Raw genomic sequence first — 11406 nt, 5'->3', positions numbered from 1 at the left:
TACACGTCAAAGTCCTTCTGACGTCAGCTTGGCAGAGCCTACACCTGTGTATGTGTGTATGTGTGTGTGTGTGTGTGTGTGTGTGTGTGTGTGTGTGTGTGTGTGGGGGGGGGGGGGGGGGGGGGGGGGGGGGTGGTGGTGGTGGTGGTGGTGCTCCAGAGACTCGGAGCGACTAATGATGTGGGAATTAATTTTCCACTGGGCGCCTAAATGGGGGGGGGGGGGGGGGGGGGGGTTGAATGAATGGTTGTTTATTATCATCATCATCATCATCATCATCATCATCATCATCATCTGTATAGATTCTTGCATGTAGGCTTTGTATTGTCGAATTTACCTCCCTAAAACTATAGCAGCATCACCGTGAGACTGATGAGATGCTTAAGTAGGAAAGCGCGACGAGTGAACGGTGTTTGTTCGCCTCTCGGAGGGCGCTCTGCTGATGATGTGTCGGTGCTCGCGCGTCATTCACCATGACATGCACGAGTCAGCTCCGACGCACATCGCTCCTTGTGTGGCAGAGGAAGGTTACACTATGTACACATAACCAAATCAATCCTTCTAGATTCATAGACGTAGACCACTATGGTGATAGGTTTTCTTTTTGTATTTCAATAATGATTGAGGAAACCTATTTCACGTTAACCTACCTACTCACCACGTCTTTTCCCCATCCCAATACAATAATTCGATTTCAGGTGGTTTATGCATGCCATAAAATCAGGCTACAAATAATTGTTTTTTGGCTGTTTTGAAACGTAACAAGAAACACTTGTGACCATTGAGTCTAAATTGGACCCAGCAAGAGTGGCATTTAGCCCTTAATGTCCCTTAAATTGATCCACACAATATTGTTCTCCACTGATTCCAGTAACAGCTGTGCTCCTGGGAAACTGATCTCACCAGTGTCGAAATGAGTCATATACAATACAATCAAATACAAATGACCATAAATGAATACAGATGAATATAAAGAATCTACCTATACATTCGTATACATATATTAATAAATAATAACTAATAATAAGAATGATAATACAAATTATAATGATAATAATAGTAATAATAACCAATGATGACAACAATTCAAAGCAAAAGTGGTTGCTGAAAAAACACGGAAAAACCGAATCAGTCTAATGTCTATTGACATCTAATGTTATAATTCCCTTCACTGTATTGATGGAACAATCGGGCACTTTGCTATTAAACGATGGGTCAGTGCACTCTCATTCCATCTGCATGCACACCACAGTGTACACAACACAATGTCTGGGAGCTACGAGGGCTGCTGGCAGGGGCTGCATGTTGAATTGTCATACACAATGAAGGATGTGAATGCACCTGTCAAAAACACACACACACACACACACACACACACACACAGGTAAGAACACACACACACACACACACAGGTAAGAACACAAACATATACACACACAAACACGCACACGCACACACACAAACACACACAGGTAAGAACACACACATATACACACACAAACACGCACACGCACACACACAAACACACACACGTAAGAACACACACAAAGGTAAGAACACACACACACGTACCCAGACACACACACACAAAAACACACACACACACACATATACACAAAAACACACAAGGCAATAATCTTTGCCAGCCCATCTCTGGAGATGTCTCAAAGATTATTGCCTTCCTCTTCATTACAGGGTTGTCTTCGAGCCAGCCTCCTCAGATAGGTTAGAAAAACAATGCAACTATTTAGCTCTGCTCAAACAGGGATGAACCAACTCAGCCATATATCCTCTTGAGTGAGAGGACTTCTGCGCCAGCAGCCTCATACGGTTAATAAGCAGAAAGAAAACCATTAGCCTCCTGCTATTGTATTTAGAACCGTACGGTGGGTTCACTAAGCTAGTTAGTAAGGGTTTTGTAGCATGTACCTGCCCTGTACTGTCTCAAGGTGTAAAACCCTCAGGCCAAGCTAGCCTTAGATCTGCAGTTATCTAACCAACCCTCTTACAATAATAGACCAGAAGAGCTCACAAAAGGATTCATGATTATCTTTTAATATCAGGTTTCTTGGTACAGGATTTAATTGTTGAACATAATATAGATATCCAGGGCCTAGGTGGAACCTGGTGGAAAAACAGACGTAGATCTACCATTTAATGAAGATACTCCATCTATACGTTGGCTAACAATTATCTTGAGAATCCTCAAAAAATTGGCCCTCATATCTAACTCGAACCTCCTCTGTAAACCCAAAAAAATGTATATGTATTTTTTATATAGGTTCACATCGTTTGAGGGGCTTGCCTTCTGCTCCTGAATTCCTCTTAGAAAACGAAAAAACAATCCAGATTCTTTATTTTTGGCTATTTGCCAATCGGGCTAGTATCCGCTTTTCGTGGATGAGTTTTCTGAATTTGCAGCTGATCTTGTAATATATTCTGACAAAGTTTTGCTTATTAGGGATTTTAACATTCATGTGTCTCTTTCTCTTTTGAAGGTTTCTTTGTCTATTACAGACATGTTTTGCGTCAAACCACATGCCCAGCACCCACAATGGTGGAAACCAGCTGCACCTTGTCTTGACCCATGGTGTCCAAACTTCAGACCTGGTTGTTTCACCCTATACCTCAGCTTTATCTGACAACTTCCTGCTCACCTTCAGGTGTTGTCGTCATATCACCCAGTGTTTACCCTATATGCGCACTGCCGCTGCAGGATTGTCAGCACCACGGCAAAAAAATAAATAAATAAAAAATAAATTCTGCTAAGTTCAAGGCACATTTGCACAATGATCTGGTCTCAGCAGATAACTTCACTCTGTTGGTTGTTATGTCATATTTGGAAGCTCAATCTGTAAATTGTTCCCAAAAAAATCTCACCAGAAGTAACCATTTAAAGGGTTATTTATTTATTGATTTATTTTCTTCCGGGGGGGCATGCCCCAGGACCCCCCTAGCGTTGCTAGGTTACCAACTCACAGCACCACTGCTATAAAAAAATCGAAGGGAAACACTGTATCACCCCTGCAACTACTACAGCCATAGCAGACAAGTTAGCCCCTTCACTTTAGAGGCTCCATGGATAGTCTCACTGACTTCAACACTGCCCATTGACTCGGCTGCTCCTCTTATTGTTAAAAAGCTGACTACAGAAAGACCAGCGCCTTTGAAGACACTTTCACCCTGAAGCGCAGCTGCAGAAAACTAGAACTCAAATGGAGCTCAACTAAACTTGAAGTCTTATATCTTGCATGGCACGATAGCCTGCGCATCGGCAAAACTGAATAAACTACATCTAAAAACGCCAACTAGTCCAGTGTCATAAAAAAGGTTTGACGTCAAAACAGCCTGGGAAAGTGGGCCCCTCCCTCTTGGAAAGAAACGTCATGGAATTCCAACACAAAATTATATCAATTAGAAAATTAATAGATCCTTCACCTACTCTTCATCTTAAACATCCTACAAGAGCAACCCCACATGTCTCTCTTTCCTGAAGCAACCTTCCTGTACCTCAGCAAATCTTCATGGGTGAACTTGCAAAACTAACGAAGGCATCTAAACCATCTAAACCCACAATCTCCCAACAAAGGTTCTTAAAGAACGTTTTCAAAATGTGGGACCTGCTATGCTCAACCTCGTAATCTTTCCTTGTTTATTTGGAAGAGTTTCCTCTAGTTTTAAGACTGCTGTGATAAAAGCTCCACTCAAGAAGCCCGGCTTAGACCATGAAATACCCAGCAGCTTTTGGTCCAAATCTAACCATTCCATTCCTTTTTAATGTACTGGAAAGAATTGTAGCTGACCAAATCATCAATCACCTGATGATGAAAAACTTATTTGAATCCTTTCAATCTGGTTTCAGGACTTTCTACTCCACTGAAACTGCTGTGAGCAGAGTCATAAACTTATTTTTCTCTCTCTCTTCTCCTTCGCAAGGACAGCAATGGAAGCTCCCTGCTGGTTATGCCTTACCTCAGTACTGCATTTGACATAACGACGACCATAGTATTCTACATCATCGTCTTGAGCACTATGTTGGCATCAGAGGTTCTGCTCTTCTCTGGGTTAGATCCGTTCACACAAATAGAACACAATTTGTTCTCTGGGAAGACTCAAAATCAAAACACTGCACACTAAGCTTTGGTCTTCCCCAAGTGTCGGTACATGGTCCACTGCTCTTTGAAATCTGCATGCTTCCTCTTGCTGATATTATTCGCGGCTAAAGAAATAACCTTCACACAACTCCTCCAATATCCAGATTGTTGAATCTTGCCTCACTGCAACTCAAAGATGGATGTCCAAAAACGAATTGCAGCTAACTATAGGGAAAACCAAGCTGATCGTCATTTGCCCAAAGCAAAAACCAAACATAATTTAAGACATCACACTGTAATCCTCCAAAATTCCTGTGTCAAACATCTTGATGTCTTGTTTGACACAAAAAGTATCACCAGAGCGGCATTCTTTCATCTGAGAAACATTGCTCAAATCAGACCAATGTTATCCGCAGAGGAGTCAAAGACGCTAATCAACGCATTTATATTGTTTAGACTAGATTACTGAAAATGTGAGCATATTACCGGTACTTATTTTCTCGCCTCTCTTCCTTTGCTCCCAATAACTGCCATGTCAGATATGAAGGTGCTACTACTTACCCCTGCACGGTTCAGCACCATCCTACCTGAAGGACCTGATTATTCCTTATTGACCTTCTCGAGCTGGCCTTCTTTCAATTCCAAAGGTTGAAAAGTAATCAGTAGGAACCAGAGCATTCTCCTATCGAGCGGCCTATTTATAGAATAGTCTGCCACCTGTAATCAGGGAAGCAGACTCTGCTGAGAAAACTGAAAAGTTGCATTGGAAGGACGTTGTTTGGCGCCTAGTGCCCCTCAGCCCTCCTGCAGCTGGATTGGCCGGCATTGGCCTAACCCTGATGCTGATAGGCACTAGATTAGAGGTTGCCGACCTCTTCCCTGTCTACCCTGCCCTATCTAACCATAATCTCTGTTTTAGTGTGCTGTGGTGAATGTGACTGGATGCGTGGACTCCTTCAACGGCTACCAGTTTGCTCACCGGCCAGCACCCCATCAGTGTAAACAATATTTTATTCCTCAAAGATTCTGGCTTTATCACTACTATGTATGTAAAAGATGGCAACCATTGCACTCGCTACCATCTCTGGGGAAGGGATCCCCCACTCTGCGTTCCTTATCAAGATCTCCTTTTTGTTAATTAAGGGAGTTTTTGCTTGTCCTTTGGGGGGCTAGGGTTAGTGGTGTGTCACAAATATATAGCCTGTTAAACCCTTTGAGACTGTAATTTTGTTTAAGGGCTGTATAAATAAAATTGACTTGACTTGACAAACACACATGTGCACACATACACACGCACACACACACACACACACACACACACACACACACACACACACACACACACACACACATACACACACACATACACACACACACGATCTGGTCAGTTTAGGAAGATGGGAGTCATGGAATACCCATTGACGTCAGCAGCAGGGCTGCAATCACCCTGGAGGGGGTAGGACAGCCCTGCACATCAGGGAACCCGATTGTTTTGCTGGTCTTACTCTCGAGTAACAAAGAGCCAAACGCCTAGTAAAGAGGACCATCCACCATGACACGACATGGACAAGAAAATCAAGCAACTAAAGACAAAAACAATCGGCTAACATCTGATTATTCCATCACCCCCCTCCCCCTCCTTTGTTATGCCCCCTCGACGGCTGGAAATACGAATGCATTAACACGGGCACTGGGTCGACGTAAAGCCAACATTGTATAGAGGTCACAGGTTCACTCTCCATTGTACTGCATATTCGCACATGACATACGTGTCAGTGGTCTTGGGCTGGATCGTAAACCGTCAGCAGTGTTTCACAGCGTTGCCGTCTGAAGAACCACCCAGGCAGCTCACCGCCGCCAACGATACGCCGTTAGAATGTGGTTGTCATGCCAACCGCTGCCTTTGAACGAGACTGCCGGTGAGCAGTGGTCGCATGCATGATGTGATGCAATCTCAAGCCCTGTATCCTTATTCACAAGCAGCCCTAGCCGAATGAATATACAGATTGATACGGTTGGATGATGGATGCCGTTTGCTGCTGAATTAAAGTGTCCAGCAGAGGAACCAATATGCATGGGATGCAAGGGGTAACATGCTCTCGTGACAAGGTTTAACTTCTTTAATGCCGTTTTCATACACTGAAACATTTGTTCACCAAAAAAAAGGGTTTATTCTTATCGCTAATATAATATTCACCCCAGCATACAATTATCTTATAATTCTGCTAGGAATACCAGACTATGAATTTATTCTAAAATTAGAAAACACTGCACTTTAGTAAAAAGCCAGTGCATTCTTTTCTTTAGCAGCACCATAGGCGACACGATGTGTGTGTGCGATGGTGGAAATGCAAACAGATTGTAGGCCTATGTAAGAAAGCTGGTTTAATTATGAACATCACTGAGCTCCCTGAATATCATATGGTTCACTGACGCTTCCCAAATGTCACCCAGTGTCATCTAGACTGACATTTCTCCGGATATGATAGAGTTGGACATTATGTGTATACAGTATCTGTGGTTGTTGTGGTTCTCGGGACTCGTCCTGTTATCAGGCAGTAAAAAGGTTAACCAGACAGACATCTTTGTGTTTTCACCAGGACGTGTAATTATTTGATTTCATTTTTCTTCCATCCACAATTCGTCACCCTGAACAATTGGTTGTAGCCTTGGGCTAAATTCTTCAGCTCTGCACCAGGAAGGGAAAACAAGATTTGGTGACTTTATGAATTTAAAGCTCTTAATTGTCCTCTTGAATCGTTGATCTATTCTGGTCTTACAAACAAAGGATATTAAAGGCTAGCAGCGATTACTAGGGGATTACACTAAGCAGCAATGAAAAGGAGTTCATTAATAGCTCAAACTTTTCCAAGAAATGGCATAGATTCAAGTTATTAATAAGTGGCATGCAAAGTTATCTCTCTAATTGGTAACTGCATACTGTCACAATCAGACCAACCAACCGGAGCGCAAACTACATACTAATTAGGACTAAAGAAATGACTCATATTGGATTTGAGTTATGCAAGCTACCAAAACATTCAAGGGACTTACTGTAATGCAGAGTTTAGTAACGGTCATTTAGTCAAGGGTTTCACATTTCTCCCAATTATCTATTGTTTAATGTTATGCAATCATCCTTTACTGTCTAAACAAAGCTGTCATTTATGATTTTTCTTTGGCATCATTGACGAAAATAGCTGTAGGTCTTGGAAAGAAAACAATGAAAACTCAAATTCAAAGAACTTTATTTTTCCCGTGAGGGAATTTCATTTGTGGTCAGGCACATACAAACAAGACATAGGATAAACTGTTATAATTAATTGTAGTGGCAACTCATTGGATAATCGCTGGTCGTTAGTCCCTGGTTAAGTATAAAGACAGTATCAAACTATTATCATAGGTTATCTTTTTTAAAATAAGTGAATAAGGCAGTACCGCCTTGCTCCACTAAAGGGCAGCATTCTACCATTTAACCAGGGGGAAATTGTCACACAGTTTGAGCTGGTGATTCAACAACTCCTGGGTGGTGGGATGGGCCCTGGGGAACCAAAACACACATTCAGTGTCGCACGTAACTATTAGGACCCCACACCACCTACTTCTAGGCTACTATGTAATCATCTAACTTCTACCCCTTATTATGCCTGGAAAATACAAACAAATCTAGCTAACATAATCTACATTGAGTCAGATAGAATGTCTGACAAGTGTATTCGTTGATCTCACTTGCAAAAGCGACATTCACTTCACAAGCAGTTTTAAGAGCAGCCGCAGCCTACCCATTGCGCCATCTCATGTTGCGTTGGATATCCACCTATCATTTAAATATTGTGTCTGCGGAAACGTATAGCCTATTACCTTCAACCATCTAGAAACTACTCCGCTGTAGCGGGAGGGGCATTTTTGCGCTAAAGAGAAAATCGGGCGTAGACATTGGCAAATAAATATTACCCCGCGCAGAAGGAAGGTAGTCGACCTGGGAATCAGGACAGTCGTACCCACGCGCAAAGATGCCCCCCAAAAAAAGAAGTCATGGACATCACAAAAAGAAAAAGGAGGTAACTTTATTCATCCGTCGATTTGTATTCAACTGTGTGAGAAGTGTTCTGTCGTATCGTTAAGTTATTGTATTTCCTGCTAACGTCATGCAAACATGTTTGTATTGCACGAATCTAATCGATAGGTGTATTTCGATCGACCTATGTAGGCTACTGCATAGCCTACTGTTCCAAAGCTTTATTTAAATCAAGCACAATTCGGAATGGACTACGAAATCAACCAAAGAAATATGTAATTTGGTAAACAATATTTTAATTAGCATTTTTCTTTTTTGTTATAGCAAGTGCATGTGGCAGTACCGCTTTTCTCCACCGGGGTACAGCATTCTACCACTGATCTAGCGGGAATTGACCACACAGTATGCGCTGGTGATTCAACAATTCCTGGGAAGTGGGCGGGGGTCTGGGGAATTGTAATCGAAACACACACATCCAGTGTTGCACCACGTAACTACATATAAGGAAGCGCACTGCCGACTTCAACAATGTTATCCTCTCTACCCCATACATGTAGGCCTGGAAAATACAAACAAATCTTGCTAACATAATCTACATGGAGTCAGACAGAAGTGTCTGACTAGTTAGTTTATTCGTTGATCTCACTTTCAAAGGCAATGTTCACTTTACAAGCATGCATCGTTTTTTTGTGTGACACCGTTTTAAGAGCAGCCTATCCCTTGTGCCATGCCATCTCATGTTTACACTCCTAGTTCCGTTTGATATCTATGCATATTTTAAATATTGTGTCTGCGGAAACTTATGGCCTATTACATTCAACCATCTAGAAACTACTCTGCTCCAGCGGGAGGGGCATTTTTGCGCTAAAGAGAAAATCGGGCGTAGGCATTGGCAAGTAAACTCTTATCTCGAGCAGAACCAAGGTAGTCGATCTGGGAATCTGTATAGTCGTATTACCCACCCGCTGAGATGCCCCACAAAAAAAGAAGTCATGGACATCACAAAAAAAACACCGAGGTAACTTTACTCATACGTTTTGTATTAAACTGAGTGAGAAGTGTTCTATCGTATGTTAAATATATTGGTTTCCTGCTAGCGTCATGCACGCATGTTAATGTTGCATGTATCTAATCGACTGTCTTTTTGGATCGAGCATCGAGCCATTTACTGCAATGCCCACACCTTGTTCAAATCCCCATAGATCAAGCATCCCGATAAAAAATGAACCAAAGACATATGTAAGTTGGTAGACAACATTTTCAGGATGCCTGTTTGCTTAAAAAAAACATTGGGTGGGGGGGGACAAAAACTAGGGAGTGTTTTCTTTAGAAATTGCGCAATGCTCCAATTGTTGCACCCATCACCCAAATGTGCCAGGGTTGGTCCAACTCTAGCCTACTAGCTACTCTTGCCTGAGACGGAAGAGGCTGCTCTTAGATCAACTGCAGTAATAATAACTTAAACAAAGCGATAGCTGCCAGTGGTTGTCATCTCAGACGGCTGAACGTTATCTGTGTAGAGCATCTAGCTGCTGTAGAGGAACTACTTTAGCTGGCCTGGGAGTGACACAGGGTGATACAAGTATTCGTAGAGAACCGGAGAGGTGAGAATGTGAGTTCAGGACTTCATACAGTGTTTTATTGATTCGCCTGGAGGTCTTTGCCTTTTCTGTTTCACAATGGCCTACGCTGCGTATTGGATGAGCACTGTGAGTACATGGATATTTGCCATCTTTTTTTTTTTTTAACCCGTCTTATAAGTCCCTCTGGCGATACATGTTAGGATTTAAAAAAAGTTAGATAGTTATAAGTTAAAGTTAGAAGTTAATTATGAAACTATTCATCGAATCATGCTATACATTAGCTATACATTAATCAATGTATAGCTTCCATGTCATTTTTTTTAATTACTTAAGTTTATATGTATACTTATAATTAGGCTATAGTGTACACTTTGTTGCCAATTGGTTTTAAACTGGAATAAAGTAGTAGACTGTTGGCTTAAGTCTAGAATATATTTGTTTTGGTTAAATGTTTGCAGTATGTAAGTGAAGTAACCTTAAAACGTTATAGTTATTTTATAAACGGAAAGAATAAGGACTGTGATTTTGTTGTTGTTTTGTGTGGCGGTGTAGCATAGAGGAGATGGCCATGCATCAATTGGAGTACATCAGAATAGCAGACTAAACTACTACTCCAGTCTGTCTTCTAATGTTAAGGTACTCACTCTACCCCTACCTAATGTATGTATGTAAACTTTGAACACCGCAAAGAGAAAATCTCCTATAGAGTTGGCCTACCCTTTTTAAGTGGCTATACTCTATGGCATAACGTTCCTACATAATATATATGTTGCTATTGACAACGATTGCACAATTGGTGTTGTCTAAATTACCATTCCAAACTTTAAAATCATATTTGAGGAAATACAACAATAGGGGTTTGGAGTTTTGGTTGCATTTGAAAGGATATTTCATACCAAAATGGATGGCATGGTTGAATTTGTACTGGGCGCCCTCTAGTGGGGACAACGGAAAGTGAATCAGCAAGTCATTAATGAAACATGTTGTATAAAGCTATAAACATATTTGGTGAAATGAATACCAACTTTAACAATTATTGTCTTTAGATCCCTATAGGTAGATCTAGAGTTGAAAGTGCAAGTTGGAGTTAAAATAGATAAGTGTATTGTTTCATGTGCATGCAAAGAATGTTGGGTAACATCCAGTACCACAGAAAGTACATATTTTTAATATTTTCTTATCATTTTCTTATCTATCTGTAAGATATACAATACATAAATATGCTTGTGTATGGGGTTTGTACCATACATGTTAAGAGTATTACTCGTGTGATTTTATGTAATGCTGTGAATTTGATTGAACAGCTTCCCATCAAATCATATGATCAAATAGTTGTATTGCTCAAAATGTTGGTACAACCTGTAGCTGATCGTAGCAAGTTGTGTGGTTCACCTATAGGCTCACGAGAGTTGTAGCTTGACAGAATTAGCGTGGACCTAATAATAGAGCCGCGCAGCATCGGTTCTGCCAGGGGTCCAGTTACACCTGCAGCTGTATGTACTGCTAATGCGTACAACATGTGTGAACACACATGTCGCTTTTTAGTCTCCTCTACTGGTATCACAACTTTCTAGTACTTCTGTATTGGTCCCTATGAGTATGGGTCCCTATGAGTTATAAGATAGTGTAGCCTATAACAAAAAAACGTTCAAACCTCTAATAACATATTCCACAATTTTAATAACATCTTTAACAATATTCACCTTTTTCT

At 41.2% G+C, this 11406-nt stretch overlaps 1 protein-coding gene across 12 annotated transcripts in view; it reads left to right on the top strand.

The window, feature by feature from the left end:
* The first annotated feature begins 8022 nt into the window (after positions 1–8022).
* The window catches only part of cast (calpastatin), a 31344-nt gene continuing 27960 nt past the window's right edge, over positions 8023–11406 (top strand). For 3 of the 12 annotated variants that reach the window (XM_079748538.1, XM_079748539.1, XM_079748530.1), the window contains exons 1-2: positions 9512–9821; positions 10248–10331. In XM_079748538.1, coding sequence (XP_079604664.1) covers positions 9792–9821; positions 10248–10331 — 114 coding nt within the window. In that variant the 5' untranslated portion in view covers positions 9512–9791. Of the gene's footprint in view, positions 8156–8979; positions 9131–9511; positions 9822–10247; positions 10332–11406 lie in introns of those variants that run through there. The other 9 variants (XM_079748532.1, XM_079748541.1, XM_079748537.1 and 6 more) reach the window with 6 other exon arrangements.

Source organism: Pollachius pollachius (assembly GCF_949987615.1).
Source record: "Pollachius pollachius genome assembly, chromosome: 12".
Taxonomy (NCBI): Eukaryota; Metazoa; Chordata; class Actinopteri; order Gadiformes; family Gadidae; genus Pollachius; species Pollachius pollachius.
The sequence above is the reverse complement of the archived record's forward strand: the minus strand, read 5'-3'. Positions and strand labels throughout refer to the sequence as shown.